The following is a 21,536-nucleotide window of genomic DNA, read 5'->3' as shown; positions in this document are numbered from 1 at the left end:
TAAACAAACCTGCCAATAAAATCATCCTTTTTGCCCGCATCTCTGTCCCATACTGTAATATCAATAATTCCTCCTCGTTCTTCATAAAGATGTAAGTCAAATTGTTCCCTCCACCTGGGATTCAAAGTTTTTGACATTATCTAGATAAAAAAATTAAAAAATATTTCTGTTATGATGCATAAGAATAACAAAACAGAATTTTGATTATTTTAATAGTTTTATATTTAAATATTATTCATCTTCTGGATAGCAGTAAATATAACATTTGGTCACATTTATTAAAATGTTCACTGAGAAACATGTTAATGTTTTCTCAAAAAACACAAAAAGTATGAAAATTATAAGAAGATATTATTTATTACTTTAGCACATTTTTCTTTTACATCACAAAAGAACTGATATGAGTTTCTAGTTTCTCCTTCAAATAGATTATTTTTTTTCTTGCTTAGAGACAGAGAGGTGAAATAGATTTTACATCTTTTTCAATATGAAATTTATGAAAAATTATTTTTTCTCAGTTCTTTTCTTTCCTTTAAAAAAAACTATAATAAAAAGAACTGAATTAGTAAAAACAAACATTTCATAAAAATAAAATAGAATATCCCTCATTCAATTCTTTAAAGCTACATAAAAGGTATCATTTAATTTAGTAAGAGTTTTTATTCCTGACCAAAACAGTATCTGAGACAGGAGCACAGTTCACTACCACCCTGGTCACATGACCACATTTTGAAACATTGTCAACCTGTTTGCATTAATGATCAGTGCCAAGAGCTCTGCAATTACATGATCACAATTTGCCATTTTCTCTGCTGTCTTCCCCAGAAAGTTAATGGGGAAGACAGCGGAGGATGTTGACAGTAGAGGGGTATGTTAGATTTGAGGTCCATTACCCTACATGCCAAGGAATTTTCCCTCTCCTCTGGGCAGGCAAGTGAAATCCTCCTACATGCTGGAGGAACAAATCTCAACTCTTGGGAAAATGTTAGTGGCGGCCAGCATTCCAAGTCTTCCAGAACACTGACATTTGATAGTGTTTTCACCAGATTTGAGATCTGCTTCTCTAGGGCAGTAAGGGATTTCCAAATCTAGCAAAAAAGCTTGCAAATACCATCATTCTCACAGTTGTTTTTCCTGGTAGGTGGGGATCATTCTTCACAAGTTTTTTTTCCAAACTTTACATTACTTTTGGTGTTGTCCTTTGCACTTTTTCCGTTTCTTCAGCATCCTTCTTCTACTTCTTGTTGCAGAACATCTGTCTATATTTTGTGGAATAGCTTAATGCTCAAGTATCTGATTAAGCCCAGGTCTAAAATCATATGATTGTATTCAGAGGTTTGATTTAGTAAGTCACTAGCTTTAAATCTAGAGTTCCAAACATTGCATTGTACTATTGCAATTTTTTAATATTGTATAATAACATAACAATCAAGTCCTGCAAATACAAATAGAACGACTGTGGCAAAAAAGTAAAGGTAGTACCAATACCAATAATTGCCTTGGGTGCAATTCCAAAACAACTGGATACGATCAACATTGTCAAAATCACTACCAGTCAATTGCAAAAGGTGGCTTTACTCAGAACAGCTTACATATTATAACAATATCTGTAACACCATCAAATATCCACATCTGCCTATCCCAGGCCCTTTAGGAAGGACACAATAGGTGGATAAAAATGCCAAATCCAGTCTGAACATCTGGCTGACCATGCAATGAACCATAATAATCAAATAATGATTTCAACCAAAAAATGCTGAAGTTACATTAAAAATTATACTAGAGTCTTTAAAAAATAGTTTAATAAAATCAAAAGTTACCTTACTCTTGTACTTCTGATGTCCCAGCCGAAATTTCACATAGGGATCACTCAGCCCATTTGAGTCCATGGCTTTGAGTCCACGACCTTCAATTAAAGTGATACTGACTATTCCTCTCCATAGCTGAGCTTTTTTGTGAAAGTCCGATAGACGTATACTCTGGGTCTGAAACTTCAGGTGCAGAGAGGACTCTCATTTATTAACTTTGTATTTTGTTTTCAGATCAGAATTATTATTTTAAGAAAATATTTAAGAAAGGTTTCTTAATGTTTAGAAAACTTATTTATGAACGGTTATTGATGAAAACAAGATTTTAGAATAGCAAGAAACAACTATATCTTAGACTTTAGTATTACTCCACTTTTGGGGAAAAATGGAAAAAATGGAATGGTGATTATATATACAGGTAAGTCTTTGATTAACGGGCAATTTGTTCTATGGCAAACAAAGATTTATTTGAAAGTTTTTAGATGATGTTTGCAGCTAACAGCTAGAATGTACTTGACTTTTAGTAATCTCTCAACTTTTCAAATACACTAAATTCAATAAATTTACCTCTACTTTTGTTATCTTTCCAATAATGAAGAATAATTGATAATACTGCATTGCTTGCAATGACTCCTAAGTCTTATTGTCACTATAATTTATATCCAACAGTTTACTCAAAGCATGTCAAGATTTAAGAAAAACTACAAAGCACTTTTAAAGCTAGGAAACAAAACAAAACAAAAAAAGAAAATACCAAGTTTCTTTCTTAAAACAATTGCAAGCAAGGAGTGAGTTGAATTTAAAAGCTACTTTGATACTATAAAGTTTGAAAGAAAAATAAGACATATGTAATAAAATAGATGTTACGTAAAATAGTGGTTTGTACATATCTGGGGAAATATTCTGGGCATACATTGAAAATTAAAATAAAACCTTTTAAACAACATTTTCATTTAACTGGCTGAAAATAATGTTTATAAATTAGCATCAGCATTTAACCTTAGGAGCATGGCAACTATCCACAAGAAGATTCCACAACAAAGAATTCAGAACAAAATATACATAATATCTGACAGAAAGCAATGCCTTAAATCTTGATTGTGTGAATAGAACATATTTGATATTCATAAATAAGGATTACCCAAATCCTCACTGTCTCCTCTGGCTCTTGAAATTTTATTCCTATTATTTCCTATGCTATATAAGGAAAAGTATAACATATTCCTATATTATATAAGAAAAAGTAAAAAGTATAAACAACACATTAGGTAAATAGAGGTCCATTTTACGATCAATTATTTGTATTGCTTTCTTCTCATCCATTTGGGAAACCATATTTGTTAATTATCGACTTCTTGTTACATTTTCTAACTTGATAATTATTTCTTCATTCCAGTGTGCTGATACAAATATATCTTAAGATTTATTTTCTCATCTTCCTTTATCTAAATAAGCATCAGTTCAAAATATTTTGTGACACAATACAATACTACAACAAGCTCAATTCCTCCATGTCCTTTACAATCAGTTAACTATTCTTCCGAACTAATATTTACTAATATTATTTTGAAGAAGTTTTATATTTGAGAAATCATGGATGGGTGAATAAAAGAACAGCTGATCTATAACCTTGAAAAAGGTCAATGTTATCCTACTTTTAAAAAAGTAACAAAAGGAACATCTAATAACTACAGGACAATCAGTCTGCTGTCAGTATCTGGAAAGATTCTAGATAAAACAATACAGCAATTGCTAGAAATCAGCACACAGTACCTCAAGATCAAGTCTTCCCATACTGATTTTATCTCATTTTTAAAATTGGTTAACTATAAATTGTGAGAATGTCCTAAGTATAATATATTTTGAATTCAGCAAGTATTTCACAGAATATCCCACAAGCTAGTTAAATGAGGGCTAGCATAACAATCAAGGATGGTATAAATCTAGGTAGATGGTATAAAAATGTCCCTATGGAGTGGTCATCACAGATTTCTTGTTAAACTGGAGTCTAGTCATTAATCCTGGAATTTTGAGGAAGTTCCCTCATTTAAATATTAACAAAGCCAATAATGTTTCATATCCACTAAAATCATGGTGAAACTGGGATAGAGGTGGGTGCATCCATCCTGGTGCTCCTTGATTTCTCAAACAGTTTTTGATACTATTTGACTCTGATTCTTGGGGCTAGGAGTCACTGTGTAGCAGTGATTAACCTCCTTCCTCAAGGGGCAGTTTCAAGCAATGTTAATGTGGAGAGATCATGTCTGCACCTCCTCACTTATGTTGTTTGTGGGTTTGATGCTCTCCCCTCTCTTATTTAACATCTACATGAAACTGCTGGGTGAAATCATCCATTGGTTAAGGCTTAGGTATCATCAGTATGCTGGCGAAATCCAGATTTATATCTCAAACTCAAGCTGCACAGGTGAAATTGTTGATGAGGAGTCTCGGTGCTCTCTGAGCTTATTTGTTTTCTTGCAAATTTTTCATTACCCAAACTAGGTAACATCACCATCATAAGCACTGATGTTACATAGTTACATAGCACCAAGGACCTCTCATTTCAACCCTAAGCTACAAATTTTCTCCTTTATTGAGGTTATTGAGTGTCTGGAGGCTGTTCACGTTTTGATAGTGTGGAACATACTTTGCTCAGTCCTGACAAGAGTGACTAGCTCTAGTTGTTTCACCTTCCAAAATGGGGCATGTTACCGTTGTTGATTTAGGATGCGGCAGGATGGGGCATGTGAAACTATTGTGTAACTTGGAGTTCTAGACTTGCAGCTATTGTTCAAAGAACAAGTATAACCTTCAGCCCAGAAGTGTAACTGCCCCCTCCCTCTGGAACAGCATCCTTCTAGAGATAAGGACTATGCCTTCTTTCCTGGGGCTCCAGAAAGCTGTTAAAATCTAGAATTGTTTCCAGGCCTGGGATTAATGTATTTTGGGGGCTCCTGTTGTTACTTTATGTTGCTGTTGTAACTGTATACTCTGGGCTATCTGTGTGGTTTTATGTTATTTTTTTTTATTTTCTGATTTTGTACACTATCCAGAGTCTTTTTGTGTAGGCACCCATAAACAATTGAAATAAATAAAAATAATCAGGTAGATGCTAAAATTCTAGTCTAACACTGAATATTGGATTAAATATTGGAAAAAAGAGTAGGTTGAGAGTAAATCCAGAACACAAGAAAAATGGCATCTACACAGACCTGAAACAAAAGAAAAGAAATTTTGAAAAGACACACTTTTGTGAAAAAGTGACTTTTTGGCAAAACAAAACGCAGTTCAAAATAAATCCTCTGAGATGTTGGAGCCGATATTTGTGAAGTTCAAATGCATTAATATTTAGCTGCCATACATTATTTTTTTCAGGTTATCTCCGTATAACTACTCTACCAAGTCTTATTATGTGCTCAAAAAATACAAGTATATGATGACATCCTAATGAATTCCTAAATTGATAATGCTGCATAACTGTCAAGAAAACATTTTATACTCTTCACATGGAAGTATAACTTTAGTAATATTATAAAGAGCCCATACTATTCACAAGTCAATGCAAAAGCAGAAAACACTGTTCAAACTTCAAACTGAAATTGAGAAGAGGAAAATTCCTTCTTAGATATATTAAATCACACAGCAACTCCTACTCATGTCCTAAGTATAACCCAGCACAATTATTCGTGGATAATTGCCAGTAGCTAAGAATCTCTTTTCTAATATTGAAAACAAACATGTATTTTACTGGTCTTATTTCAAGAAAAGCATTGTATCAGAGCAAAAAAAACCAAACCCCTCTACAAATTCAATAATGACAACAATTACTGGGTGGTCAGAATTGGATCCCAAATAAAAATTGAATAATCAGAAGGAGTGGTAAGAAACAGCAAATATCTAGGAACAATCGTCAAACACCTCATCCTACCTTCTAACACTATTAAGAGAACAATACAATGTTTCTATAGCTAGAAAAGCAAAAGCTATATTATTCATAGGAACATACAAAAACAGAATCAAGTGACATAAGATTGCTAACAGACAAGAACTCCAACATAATCTTGTACCAAATAATAATAAACAACCATCAGTTTTAGATTCTTGTTCCTTATTTTTAGCATGGAATTTATGATTTCCAAAAGCAAAATGTTCTAGAACAGTGATGGTGAACCTTTTTCTTAGGGTGTACTGAAACTGCACACACACATGTGCCCACTCAATCTCCCCCCCACACACACACACATGCACGCAACGACCCCTCCCCAGGTTCTGGAGGCTTTCCTGAAGCCTGGGGAGGACGAAAACAACTTTCCACGGCCCCCCAGAGGTCCTTCGGAAACCGGAAATGAATCGTATCTGAACTTCTGGTTGGCCCATTGGACCATTTTTTGCCCTCCCCAGGCTTCAGGAAAGCCTCCAGAGCCTGGAGAGGGCAAAAAACAGCCTCAGTGGACCAACCGGATGTTCGGAAACAATCCATTTCTGGCTTTCAGGGGACCTCGGGGGGCCAGGGGAGACCATTTTCACCCTCCCTAGGCTTCAGCAAAACCTCTGGAGACTTGGAAAAGTGAAAAATGGCGCCAACGATCCAACCAGAAGTTCAGGAACAAACTTCCAGTTGGCCCGTTGGGACTGTTTTTAGCCCTCTCCAGCCTCTGGAGGCTTTCCTAAAGCTTGGGGAGGGCGAAAATGGCCTCCCCTGGTTCTCCGGAAGGGTGAAAAACACATGCCTGGTGGAGCTGACAGCTGGCATGCCACCAAATGTGGCTCTGCGTACCACCTGTGGCACATGAGCCATAGGTTTCCCATCATGGTTCTAGAATGTAACCTCATGTGTCTATATAGTTCAAAAATAGCAATTATTGTCTATCTTAACTACACTTATTATTGTCTGTCTTAACTACACTTATATGCATTCAAATATTCTGAATGCATTTATTTATTTATTTAATTTTCTGCCTTTATTATTTTTCTAAGTTATCTCTTCCTCCTCTTACTTTCCTCACAACAGCAATCCTGTGAGGTTTGTTGGGCCAAGAAAGAGTGACTGGCCCAAAGTCATTGATCTGGCTTTCATCCTAAAATTCAGAGTCATGTGTTTTCTAGTCTGGTTTTTAGCCTTAACTACTGAACCAACTTAGTTCTATAGAGCTATTAGAAAGGATCATTCCATTGTCATGTTTATACAACAGAGAATAAAATAATAAGCTACATGTCACAACCTGAAGTTTAACATGATAAATTATAAAATATCAGTTATTTCAAGGCTACATGCCAAGAATTACCTTACTTGTTCTTTTCCAACTCTTCCTCATTAGCATTGTCTGCAAATAAAATAGAGCATTTTAATCACCTTTTACTTGTTCATATAGAAAGGCCAACTGCCTTCTAAATGAGTAATGCACATGACAAAACATCAGACAAATTTTAAACAATTAAAGACAGAAATCAAACAGCCACAAACATTCACATTGAAACACAATTACGATTTAAGGTCCTATTATTTAATGAAGAATAGAAATTGCATATGATAACCTGAAGATGTAGTGAAGATCTCAAAAAGAACAAGAAATGAAAATTATCTGGAAGTAGGAGCATCCTAGTTCATGCTACTCTTTCACAGAACACAAGATATATAGAAATTGAAGACCTCACTCAGCAATATGACCGAGAAACCTCTAATATAACAAGTACTTATGATAGGCATCCACATACAAGGAAAGATCAATTTTGAACAAGTATGAGTTATGATGGCGCAGTGGTTAGAAAGCAGTATTGCAGGCTAACTCTGTTCACATTGCCAGGAGTTCAATTCCCTCAATCTTGACCAACTCAAGGTTGACTCAGACTTCTATCATTCCAAGGTCAGTAAAATGAGGACCCAGATTGATGGGCAATATGCTGACTCTGTAAACCACTTAAAGATTGCTGTAAAACACTTTGAAGCAGTATATAAGTCTAAGTATTATTGCTATTTGTTTATTAAGTAATCAGAGTGTTTACTTGAATTTGATTATTTAAAAAACAATTTAAAAAAATTCAGGCACTATTGTCTTATGCTTAATTTTTTTTAAAGGATTTTTTTTTTAAAAAAATGCCTTAACACTAATTTAATAGTCAAGCCTGAAAGGCTTCATGGACAAAGCTGTCTTTTGACATGCATTTACAATAAGAAAATTTCAGTGGAGGCATAAAAACCGGAGACTTGGTATCATCTTTTTTTGTGAATGTAACAAACCACTCTGGCATTGCTTTTCAAAGGTCCAAAGTACTAAGAGTTTCACTTTGATGATATGCTGCTATGCACCTTATCAACTAGGTTCCCTAAGTAGTATCCCAAAATGTAGAGCAGTTGGAAGGTTGTTGAAGAGCATCTGAAGATAGAAGATTGATTCCCTGATAGTGGAGAATGATCTCAGCCAAAGCTATACACATAGTGGAGTTCAGATGTGAAAAACTGCACTGAAAAACATCCCAAGTTCAAAGAGATATATAAAAGTGATACTACAGGAGTCTCTTGATTTAGGGAGTTTTTCTTTATGAATAATAACTGTAGTTAAGATTATAGTCATGACACCTGCATGAAGAACAAGTATAAATCAGAGCTGATATCTGAACCTGCATTTTTTTAGTAATACAGTATAAAGGGCTACTCCAGTGAGCCAGTGTGCATTAATCAAGACCAATAAAGGCTTGATGTGTAGGACAATGTTCAGCCCTGGGAGAAAGCCACACTTAACAATAGGTCAGGGAACCAAGAGAAACTAGGGACGGCCATTTGCCAAAAGCAGGATCAACATAATGAAATTTCCTTTTATCACTAAAATCCTGACATGGAGGAAAAGAAGAGCTTTGTTTCTGGTATAGAGAAAAAGATCTTGGTGTACTTCAATTACTGATTTCTTCCTTTAAAACTGAGACCCAAATCTGAATGGAAAACAGAATTGAAGGCAGGATTGAAGATTGACGAAACCGGCAGGGTAAAAGATCCATAAATACAGGGCTCCGTACTTGCAGTAGAGGTCCTTTTGTTTTCTTATTTACTGTATTTTTTGGAGTATAAGATGCACCTTCTTTCCTCAAAAAAGAGGCTGAATAGCTGCGTGCGTCTTATACATCAAATACAGCATTTTTTGCCTCCCGAAGCCCCGCCCCTTCACCAAAATGGCCGTGCATAGCCTTAAGGAGGCTTTCAGAGAGCTCCTGGGGGCTGGGGAGGGCAGAAATGAGCAAAAATGGGATGTCCCCCCCCCCAGCCCCCAGCAGCACTCTATAAGCCTCCATAAGGCTATGCATGGAATTTTTTTTGACAAAAAATGGGCCCGTTTTTTGCTCGTTTCTCTCCCCCCCCCCCCCGGAGCACTCTGCAAGGCTATTCATACTTTTTTTTTTGGAAAAAAAAACCAGGCTGTTTTGGGGAGGTTTGTAGAGTGCAAAAACTTTTTTTTCCTTTCCAAAAGCTCTTTAACTGATTGATGAGACATTGATCAAGTGCTGTGCCAGCAGAAACACCTACCTATCTACTGTATCTCTCTATTTCTCTCTCTCTATCCCTCTATCTACCTACCACCTACCTACACACTCTCTCTTCCTACCTACCTATTGTATTTCTATATCTATCTATTTCTCTCTATCCCTCTACCTACCTATTCTCTCTCTCCCTCCCTACCTACTGTATTTCTCTCTCTTTCCCTTTATCTACCTACCTACTCTCTCTCCCTACCTATTTATTTCTCTCTCTCTCTATTTCTCTCTCTATATCCCTCTCCTACCTACCTACTCTCTCTCTCCCTACTTACTGTATTTCTATCTCTCTCCCTTTACCTACCTACCTACCTACCTACCCTCTCTCTCTACCTATCGACTATTTCTCTCTCTCTCTATTTCTCTCTCTATCCCTCTACCTACCGACACTCTCTATATTTCTCTCTCTCTCTCTGTATCCCTTTATCTACCTACCTACCTAACTACTCTCTCTCTCTCTCTCCCTACCTACCTACCTATTTCTCTCTTTCTCTCCCTCTCTATCCCTCTACCTACCTACCTACCTACCTACTTTTTTTATTTGCCTCTTCAAAACCTTGGTGCGTCTTATACTCTGAAAAATATGGTAATCTTGGTCATAGATTTTGGTGGGATGTTTGCTTTAGCAAATTTATCAAATGTTGTTGATTTAAAAAGTTTTTTTCCTTGTTCCAACAACAAAATTGAGGAATCCAGGGAATTGTCAAAGAAATAGCGATGCACCAAAAGCCCTTAGTCACTTTTCAAATGTTGGATGAAGAAGCGTTGGATGAAGAAAAGCAATATTCTGGTCTTGCAACAAGTATTTGTATTTGTGGGCAATTAGAACAATAGACTTTACTTCAAAATCATAAATCCATTCTGAAACTGTAACATTTTGATCAGACAAATGCATAGTATATAAGAACAAGCAGAAAGAGAATGTTATCCAAACACAAAGTCATCAGAATTTAAAGCCGGAATAAAAAGGAAATCTTCACAGAAGAAACTGAGAAAAGGTTATCACAATCACATTGTTCTAGCTGCACTAAATGAACCAAACTTATATTTGACCTTGATAGTCCTTGTCTGATCTAGTTTTCTCACAGATTAATCTTAAATTCCTCTGCAATTATGTCTTTAGTTGTTACCTTGTCTGTTATCTGGATGTTTGAGGGCTGAGTGAAGGAGACACTAAGTCAAAGTCATAGGAGCAAAGTACAATTGGTTGCTCCCTGCATTTCTTTGTTAGGCCTTTACAACACCAGATTTACCTCTACCAAAGCTTCTCCCTGATCTTAGGAGGGTTGGTGAAACACATGACGAAACCGATTATACGCTCAGCATCTCCTACCACTTTTTGCCTCCAAAGGAAAATTCATAGGCAAAAAGAGGAATTATATTGGTGCTTACAAATGTTTATTATAAGTCCTCTCTCAATGCAAGAAAAGCAATAGCTGTGTCCTCCCAAGAATGCAAAATTTAGTACAGCACAATGGTATCTTCAGAGCCATAGAAAAAAAGTTAACAAAGAAACACATACAGGTAGTCCTCACTCACAGATTGTAATTGGGATTGGGAACTCTACTATGAAGCAATGTGATCACAAAGTGTCATGTGACTGTACTGACTTATGACAGCACTTCCAGCAGTTGCAGTTGCGGTCATTACACAAATCTAACATGGTCACAGCATCTCAGGATCACTTAATCATCATTTGCAACCTCCTGCTAGTTTTCCTTTGACTTTGCATATTGGCAGCTGCAGTTAAGGTTACAAATGCAATCATGTGCTGCAAGATATTGCAAAATCATAATTATGAGCCTACCAATGGAGCAGGTTGCAAGGCCTCTGAATCATGAACATGTGACCACACGGGCACTACCTATTGTGGCCCATCGGCTGCCAACAAAGCTAGCAGCAGAGTCAGACGAGGAGATGGGGGAGCCTGGGCCAGTTCTTTGAAAGGTTCTGATGAGGAAGCAGAATCAGAGGCAGAGCCAGAGTCAGAGTCTCCTGGCCACTTCTTGGTGGATAGGCAGCTGTCTTTGGGGCCTGACCTGAATGGGGAGGAACAGATGTAGCCAGTGCTGAAATTCAATTTTTTTACTACTGGTTTGGTGGGTGTGGCATGGTATGATTGGCATGGCTTGGTAGGCGTGGCAGAGGAAGGGTACTGCAAAATCTCCATCCCCACCCCACTCTCGGGCCAGTCAGAGGTGGCATTTGCCAGTTCTCTGAACTACCCAAAATTTCCACGACTGGTTCTCCAGAACCTGTCATAACTTGCTGGATTTTACTCCTGGATGTGGCCCATTCCAGATACGCATATGTGTAGAAAGGAGAGCAGAACAATTGAAGGCAATAAGCCGGATTTCTTTGCCAGAATCAGGTTGGTTGGGCCTAATTGCTCTGTATTTGAGGTTCCAACTGAATCTCCCTGCTGGGAAATAACAGGGAGTGAATTTGCCTCAACTAGTAGGACTGTTTCTGCTTGGTTTAATCATTGAAAGTACTTTCTATCTTGAGTTCTCATGTAAACAAAGACTATTCTTGCCCTATTTCAGAAGAGGAAAACACTTTCATTTGTGACTAATTACTTTTGGGGTTGTTTATGCAACATCTGGTTTACTCGTGAGTAAGTGGTTTCTTATTGCTTATGTGGGCTGGGTCAGAACACTACTCGGCTACAACTACCGTGTTTCCCCGAAACTTTGACATGTCCTGATAATAAAACCATGCCATATTTTCTTGTGGGCAAAAATATACACCATCCCCTAATAAGCCCCCTGGACAACCCCCCCCTGCAGCCAGGAAGAGCACTACTCACCAACCTAGCGATATCCCGAAGGCGCCAAGCCACAGGAGTCAGGGGAGGGATTCAAAGCCGCTCACATTGCTTGCTACCTTCGGGATACCGCTAGGTTGGTGAGTGGCGCTGTGCCCAGCTGGACTGGGGGGTTGCCAGGCGGCTGCTCTCATGAGCAGCTGCCCGGCAACCCCCCTTTCCAGCCGGGCAGAATGCCACTCATCGACTCAGTAATATCCCAAAGGCGCTAATCTGCATGGTGCCACCAGAGTCTTCCAACAGCCAGCCCACAACCATAGAACATAGTCCCAGAGCAGCCGCTGCCGGAAAACTCAGCAGTGGATCTCCGGAGTTTGGAGCCGGTTATGCAGGGAGAGTTGGGCCAAGGCATGGTGAGGCTGGGAAGCACGCAAGCTGGGGCAGAACAGGTGCTCGCGCAACCTCCCTTTCCAGCCGGGCAGAGCGCCACACAGCTTAGTGCCTTTGGGATATTACTGGGTCGGTGAGTGGCATTCTGTCCAGCTGGAAAGGGGGGTTGTCGGGCGGCTCCTCATGAGCGTAGTCACCTCATGGCTGCTGTGTTACGCTGCTGCAACACAGCCGTTTACCCCTGATACCCGCTCGCAAGAGAGCAGCCACCAGGCAACCCCAAACCAATAAGCCTCCCCCCCCCAATAATTAGGCCCAAGCAACATTTGGAGGGTCAAAAGAAAATAAGACTGTCTTATTTTCGGGGAAACACAGTACAAGTACTGGGTGAACGTTAAGCAAGAACTACCTGTACAAGGGCTTGTAGCCTTTGACCAAAAATTGCTCATGCTTGAAAAATGCCAGTGAAACCTTGTTTTAACGAATTGGGAACATGAATGAAGCAGCTGTGAGAATGAATATGCTACATATATTCATTGCAGAAATTGAAAAACTGAAGAGATTCAACAAGTGTTGCGTATCTATGCTATGAAGAAATGTTCCCATCAATAAATTCTGTAAATTCCAGAAGATTGCATGTTGTTATGATGCGTGTGAATCATGGAGACAATATGAAGAATCTAAGCATCTACCCCCATATAGAAAAGTTTTAAATTATGTTTTAATCCTTAAAATAAATTAAAAACATTTTGAAAGCATGTCACCTCTTTAAACTATGAGAAGTTTGAACTGATGTAGAGCAAACAGAAAATAGTTTTTTTCAACTACTATTAGCCAAATAGAATGTTTCTGCTGTCCTTTTTAGCACTCATTAAAACTCCATCATTAACAATTCCTAATCTAACATGTCAACAATTCAATTCCATTCCCTTTAATTGAAAATACTTTACTCTTTTGCTTCTATGACCAGAGACATATCATTAAAAACATGTTCTATAACATGTTCTTGATATTGCAATTTTCCAAAATACTTAAAACATGTGGTTGTTAAGATGGATTTGAAGTTCCATTTGAACTTTCATTAATTCATGAATACTTACACTTAAATTAATTTTAATCAATGGGTCTCTGTGCACATTATACAGAGCATAATATTAATTTTAATTAATCCTTTTATAATGAAAGCTACTTTTAACCCAATAATAAATTAGCATATAACCATAATATGTTCCCTATTATGTTGCATAATATGGTCTATATCAAGATTCTTTATGTCTCAGGTAACCATGCATTGGCTACTAGGCATTTACATTTATTATGAGATGTATGTTATTAAAAGCATATACTATACATGACAAAAACTTATTATGAGATGCCTTTCCATTGCACATATGTTTTGAAGCACTACAAACTCACAATTTAATTCAATATTTTTATCCAATCTCTGATACTTTTCAAGTTACCATTACAGTATGACTGGATGGTTGGTATGAGGTAATTAAAATATAATTTGTTTTGACAACTTATAGAATAAATATCTGATGAAAATTCTTCCATACTGTAATTTTTCCAAATTACTGCAACAAAAAAACTAATTTAAAAAGTAGAATTATTTAAAATATACAATGGCAGCTATCTACTAATTTTTCACAGATAACAAAGGATGACATTCCATAACCATTTTTTCTCTTCTAAAATTCTGCACAATTGTGAGAGTGATAAAATGGTACAGAAGTTAGGATATTGAATTATGATTAGGATGTCCACATTCAAGTACATAGCCTCAGTAGGCGACTTTGAGCTGGTCACTATCTCTCAGCTTAATTGATCCTGTACCTTGAGGATTGTGGGAGTGAAACAGAATAGACAGAATTGCTTTGAATCTTGCTGACGGGCTGTGCATGCCTCATTAGAAAAAGCTGTGGGTAAGGCAAAGTAGAAATCTGATTCCATTTAAATGTAACTCAGTTACATATAGCATTTAATAACTTCCCCTCATTCTGTCATATTACAGATTTTAATTTGATAACAACTTTTGGAAATTTTTCAGGGCTGTGCCTCAGACTTTTGCTGGTTCTCTCTCCTAGAGGAGAAGTAATAAAAATATTGAATAATGTTACCTAGGAAGAGATAGTTGGACTCATATTTCCAAATAATGTTTTTTCTGACATACCAGTTTAAAGATATTTACTTGTGAATACTTGAACAAGGAAAATTTGTTTTATTTTTATTCAAAGCATGTGATTAGGTTATTACCAATTCTTAATAAACAATTCCTTGCTTCTGGCCTCTTTTTTGGCCTCGGTTTTAAAAAAATGGTGAGGCATTTCATTCTTCTTCTGAAATTGTTCACTGTTTGCTTAATGGCAAGGTTCACTATAAGTTGATCTTGAAAACAAAGTCCTAAATTTGACTTTCTTTGTATGAAATATATTCTATATTAATTATATATTCTGTTCTATCTCATTACAATTATATTATAATCAAATCCATCACAAAAGCTCATCCCTAGCTGTAAATGTTTAGAATGTGATGTTCAATTGTATACATTCATTTATATACATACTTGGAAAAAATGTACTCTCTTTTAATTAGCATCTCTGACAGATACAAGTCCAGGTATTTATAGGCCAATCAGAAACTTGAAGTTTTGCTTATATGACTTATTTAGCATACACTTACCCCTTCCCTCTGCTGTTCTTTTGGGGTGAGCAACACAGTTAACAGTATAGTCCCAAGATCTTGGTCAGGATAATGTGAGTCCTTCAGACTCAATGTAACATCAATAGGCCTAGAAAAACAAGTCAATACAAAAATGAAAACACTAAAATTGATGCTCTAGACTGCCTACCCCAGGCCAAAGGGTTTAAGAAGTCATGAGTTATGTTTTCCTTTCTGTCACCTTCACTAAATAAACAATGAGGAATGTAAAGCAAGAACAAGGATTTATGTAAACTTATGAATAAAGCTCTTAATATATATCAAGGACTGTCTGACATCTTAAAATGACAGGAATACAATGTTCACCCTATCCTAGATAAAAAAACTTTTGGGTCTGTACAAACGTTTACTAAATACTTGAAAGTTTGGATATTTTTCCTTACCCAAACTTTCAATATTTAGTAAAATCAATGTAAATAGGTAGTTCTTGAGTTACAATGGCAACTAGTAACAGAATTTCTATCACTAAGTGATGTGGTCAAAATACGACATCATGCTTAACAATGCAATCCCAGCAATCCTTTTGCTGTCATTAATTGAATTCTACTGGTCATTAGCCAAGGACCCATCATGATCCAAGCCATTCCCAACTTGGTCCTTCTCAACTCCAAGTCTTGTTTGTTCCAAGTTAAGGGACTACCCTCCACTTCAACACCCCTGTTTCTTCTATTGCCTGTTTCTTCTATCTCACAAAGTGTTCAGACATATGTAGAAAGTATCTGGGGCCATTTGGATGAGAATATGGTGGACACTTACCACCACAAATATGGAGACCTCACTATAACTGATCATCTAAATTCAAACACTATACCCTTCCAGTCTGAAATGCTCCCAAAGTAGTTTTAAAGATGTAAAACTGAAAGAAAACTAGATGAGGAGGGAAAAGTAAGGCAAGAGTTCCTAGTTCTCTTTTCATAAATTTGTGATAATTCAACTCTAGTACTTTTAATTTAACTAGTATTGGTAGTATAGCATTCAGGTTGTTGTTCTTTTTTTTCTCAGTATCTCTAGTCACATTGAAATAGAAAAAAATGCCTCATGAAATTCATTGAGTTTTATAAAACGATACCTATTTTGTTCTAGGGAATTCAGGTCCAAAAAAGCTGACCCCATGAAATCATCTTGAAGTCCAAAATCATAATCAAAAACCTAAGATGAACAAACAACACTTATTAATAAAAACAATTTCTTAAATTAAACAAGCCAATGTTAACACAAATAGATACATGAGGCATGCAATTACTAGATGATACTGCAAATTAATTGGTCTCAAGATTTATGTACTCATTTTTATAAAATACACCTTTAAAGTTCAATTTTACTATTTCTTTTTCTTTCTCTGGCATAATTTCCCAAACATTAATCAAAGTTATGAAGACTTTATTTTATTGTATACTGGAATATTTTGATGACTGTTGCAATTTTAATAAGGATGTTGTATTGTGTCTTTTAACAATATTTTTGTAACAAGACTAAGCTAAGAGATCAGTAAGATATACCATTATTGCTATTTTTAAGAACTGGATGCGGCTTACCTTTATATATAATTGTTCCCTTAAGTGTTCAATAAGAATGGAAGTTCTTTCCTCCCATACAGGATTAAGATTCTTACTGATTGTTTTACTTCTAAAGATTTCTTTTCCGCCAAGTTTAAATTTGACATATGGATCACTTGTTCCTGAAGCAAAAGTTAAGGTCATATATAAAAACTAGGTATTCTTGGGAGCTCATAAAAACAAGAATAAGCAGCTAGTTTTCTCTTTTTAGATGACTTGAGTAACAAATATTTTTAAAAGATTAAAATAAGAATGAGATTGGATCAATTCTATACATTTATTTTCTTTGAAATTCAATATATTATTTATTTATTATTTATTTTCCTTGCTTTTTTATGTAATAGGTACTCTATATGGTGGATATCATGAAACTTCATCAGTGCTTTTGTATAGTTTCTTTAAAATTAGCACTTAAAAATACTCCTGAAAAAGAGAATAAACTCATAATTAATTCTTAAAGCAAAACATGTAATTCCTAGAATAAAATATCTTCTGTTTTATATTAAATAATTGTTCCTGGTTGTAAAGTGTTTATTTCTACTTTACTTTACAGTAAGCACTGCATACATATTGCACATTACTGTGAATAAAAGCAACATGGAATGCATTTTCAGTTATTAAAAATCATTGCATAAATACAATTTATATTTTTGTAATATTTCATCAGGCAATAACAAGGCAAAATTTTCTTCCTGTGTATAATCAGGTTAAGTAAAAACAAAGTAAAATTCAGATTAATGCTCTATTTTGATAAATATTGGAAATATCCTTTATTAATCTCTTTCTCAATAACTAAAAGATTCTAAACTTTTCACAACAGAAACAAACAAAATATTTGAGGTCAATAAAGCAATACAAAAAACAAGGAAGCAGTAGTTTAATATCTGAATTTGTTCTACATTGTTCTAAACCTTTGTGTTTATACACCATCTATCAAATTATCCCCCCTCTCTGAATAATATGAAACGTATCTCCACATACTCTTTAGAATATTCAATCTAGATTCAGAATTTAAATAGCCAATTATAACATTAAATTCTGCAATAAAATGTGAGCAAAAAGTGTATAGACATATATTTGCATGCATTATTTAGAAGGTAAATGAAATTTAGAAACAAAATTTTACTGATGTGATTTAATCAATATTTACCATTAAAAGTATCATGCCATGAAAATATAAAGTTGAGTAAGTTGCCCATAACAAATATAACCTGTGTTTAACATATTTCATTCATTTCCATTTTAATTCAAAATGCAAACATGCCAAGTCAGCTGTCTGAGTAAACAATATTTCAAGCAGACTTCTAATATTAACTGAAATATTTAAGGCTTTTTTATCCTATATTCTAATATGGCAATTGTTACTTTATTTAAAAATATTTTTAAGTATTTTTTAGTCTCACTATTAAAAAAATCCCTGAAAGCAACTGTAACAGCAACAGTCCTTGCTGAGCACATGGTGGCAGTATGACAGCAAAATTCTTTCTTTTGATGCTCAGTTACAAACCTACACAAATCATGGGCTTATAAAACAGCAATCCTGTAGTCAATCCTGTTAACAGCTGTCCATAGATCATAGATTAAACACATTAGCAAGAATTATTCAGGATAAGATGAAATATACCATGATTGATATATTTACAAATTGCTGGAAGAATAGCATTTTATTTTAAGAATGAAGGAGGAATGTTAATCAGAGTGACAGAAAGCCTTGTGCAAATCCAGGAGAATGGATTAGGTTGCAACCAGGTAATCCTTGATTTAACACCACAGTATTATTTACAGCAATATTATTTATTGTATGTGTCATGTGTCAAATCACACGATACAATGAATAAGATAAATAATGGGGATAATTCTTGTTCTATAAGAAGCAATAAACAGCTTCTTATAGAACAAGAATTATGAAGCAATAAACAGCACTAGCTCCTTTTTTCCAGCTTTTCCTATACCATTCTTACACTTCCTCTGATGGCATACATTTACTGAACCTTTTCTGCAATACATAGGAATCCACATAAGTTCTGCAACCTTACTTATCAATTTCCATGAAACACACACACACAAATTAACAGGTCCATTATTTTGAGAAACTATTTAGACTACATCATTTCTGTTCAAGATATAATTATATGACCACTATCTTGCTGAATTGTTGAAATAAATTTTATATAAAGTTAAGTTTGCACAACAAGAAATCTACCGTATATACTCGAGTATAGGCCGACCCGAATATAAGCCGAGGCACCTAATTTTACCACAAAAACCTGGAAAAGTTATTGACTCGAGTATAAGCCTAGGATGGGAAATGCAGCAGCTACCGGTAAATTTCAAAAATAAAAATAGATACCAATAATGTTTTTGAATATTTATTTCCTCCCCTGGAGTGGGGAGGAATTGGGGATTTCATAGTATCCTTCCCCTGGAGTGGGGAGGAATTGGGGATTTTGCAGTATCCTACCCCTGGAGGGGGGGGGGAAATGTGGATTTCAGAGTATCCTACCCCTGGAGTGGGGAGGATTTGGGGGATTTCATAGTATCCTTCCCCTGGAGTGGGGAGGGAATGTGGATTTCATAGTATCCTACCCCTGGAGTGGGGAGGATTTGGGGGATTTCATAGTATCCTTCCCCTGGAGTGGGGAGGGAATGTAGATTTCATAGTATCCTTCCCCTGGAGTGGGGAGGATTTGGGGGATTTCATAGTATCCTTCCCCTGGAATGGGGGGGGAATGTAGATTTCATAGTATCCTTCCCCTGGAGTGGGGAGGATTTGGGGATTTCATAGTATCCTACCCCTGTAGTGGGGAGGAATTGGGGATTTTGCAGTATCCTACCCCTGGAGTGGGGAGATTTGGGGATTTCATAGTATCCTTCCCCTGGCAGGCTAGGAAATGGAATGAACGAGGGGGCAGGCAGGGGAGGGAAACGGAACGAATAAGTGGCCAGGCAGGCTAGCAAATCGAATGAACGAGGGGGCAGGCAGGGGAGGGAAACGGAACGAATAAGTGGCCAGGCAGGCTAGCAAATGGAATGAACGAGGGGGCAGGCAGGGGAGGGAAACGGAACGAATAAGTGGCCAGGCAGGCTAGCAAATGGAATGAACGAGGGGGCAGGCAGGGGAGGGAAACGAAACGAATAAGTGGCCAGGCAGGCTAGGAAATGGAATGAACGAGGGGGCAGGCAGGGGAGGGAAATGAAACGAATAAGTGGCCAGGCAGGCTAGCAAATGGAATGAACGAGGGGGCAGGCAGGGGAGGGAAACGGAACGAATAAGTGGCCAGGCAGGCTAGCAAATGGAATGAACGAGGGGGCAGGCAGGGGAGGGAAACGAAACGAATAAGTGGCCAGGCAGGCTAGGAAATGTAATGAACGAGGACAGGCAGGGGAGGGAAACGGAATGAATGAGTGGCCAGGCAGGCTAGGAAACGGAATGAATGAGCGGGCGGGCGGGCGGGCGGGCAGGCGAGGAAACAATCCAGCGGATGGAGCAGAAGCAGCCCCGGGGCTCCGCTACCGCTCCCCGCATTTTTCTGGACGGGGTCTCGCAGGAAGGAATCCCCTCCTCCTCCAACAGGCAACAGCACTGCCGGATCCAGTTGTAGACTCGAGTATAAGCCGAGCCGGCTTTTTTCAGCCCAAAAAGTGGGCTGAAAAACTCGGCTTATACTCGAGTATATACGGTACCCTTTTTACAGAGTTAAAATATTCACTAGTTTGTAAACTTACTTTCTAGTCTATGTTTTAAAATGGTCTTTATAGCATTTTGTTGTAGAGTTCATTTTTCAAGAGAAATATGCTATTGATTATTAATCTTACCTAATGAATAATATTGCCATAATGTTCTCAATTTCTTCTATTACTAATTCTAAATTTTTATATACAGTACTCATGGAATAGTTTATGATTCTCAGAACTATTGTTCTGACAATGTTCCTGGGCAAAATTTTAGATTCTTCATAATGATATGATCCTCTCTGACAACCAATTCACCAGACTGTACATTAAAACAGCAAATGTTATTCACTAGAATTGGGTGAATTAAGAGTGCTGATTCATAATTTATCACATAACGTGCAGAATAATCTTGCTGGGATGACTTATTTATTATAATATATATAATATGACTTTTCATTTGTATAAACTTTGATCCAATGACATTGAGAAACTTCAAAAGAACGCAAAAATGCTAATTATGAGTCTTGATAAATTTTACACTTCATGTTCCAGTTTTTCCCCATGTAGTGAATTTTTGATTGTACCTTTATGAAGTCACAATTATCCCTCTTTTTTATCAATTTTATTAAATATATTATATAAGTAAAATGAACACACCTACAGAATTAAAAAAAACAGTTTTATAAAAGGAAAAATAAAAAAGTACAGAAAAAGAAAATAGAAAAAGAAATTTTCATCTTCATCTGCAGCATCTTTCTTGTATTCTATAAAATGTTGCACACAAAGTGATCACTCAGTAACTAAAGTGAATTAAATACAATTTTCAGTCGGTCAGTCAATAAACAGAACACATGAATAGTCAATCTCATAATTCAGCTGAAAGGAGTCAAGTATTAAAACAGTCATGCAAAAGTAATTACCTAATAAAGCAGGGAGTTATTTGCATTTCACATAATTTATATATTTCATTTAAATTCACATATTTCTGCTCAGATGATCACTCAATGTGGCAAGCAAAATTAAACACAATTCCAAAGATTAATGATAAACACAATTAATATTAATGTTAAAGATGTGACATTAGAGATTTCTTAA

General features: G+C 36.4%; 1 protein-coding gene across 1 annotated transcript in view; it reads right to left on the bottom strand.

Moving 5' to 3' along the window:
* The window catches only part of MCTP1 (multiple C2 and transmembrane domain containing 1), a gene marked incomplete at its 5' end in the record, with an annotated part of 127,576 nt that overhangs the window by 81,495 nt on the left and 24,545 nt on the right, over positions 1–21,536 (bottom strand). Inside the window, 6 exons of the mRNA XM_032213866.1 lie at positions 10–140; positions 1,821–1,991; positions 7,094–7,132; positions 15,172–15,280; positions 16,280–16,359; positions 16,746–16,888. Coding sequence (XP_032069757.1) covers positions 10–140; positions 1,821–1,991; positions 7,094–7,132; positions 15,172–15,280; positions 16,280–16,359; positions 16,746–16,888 — 673 coding nt within the window. The remainder of the gene's footprint in view (positions 1–9; positions 141–1,820; positions 1,992–7,093; positions 7,133–15,171; positions 15,281–16,279; positions 16,360–16,745; positions 16,889–21,536) is intronic.

This window comes from Thamnophis elegans, chromosome 3 (genome assembly GCF_009769535.1).
Source record: "Thamnophis elegans isolate rThaEle1 chromosome 3, rThaEle1.pri, whole genome shotgun sequence".
NCBI lineage: Eukaryota > Metazoa > Chordata > Lepidosauria > Squamata > Colubridae > Thamnophis > Thamnophis elegans.
The sequence above is the reverse complement of the archived record's forward strand: the minus strand, read 5'-3'. Positions and strand labels throughout refer to the sequence as shown.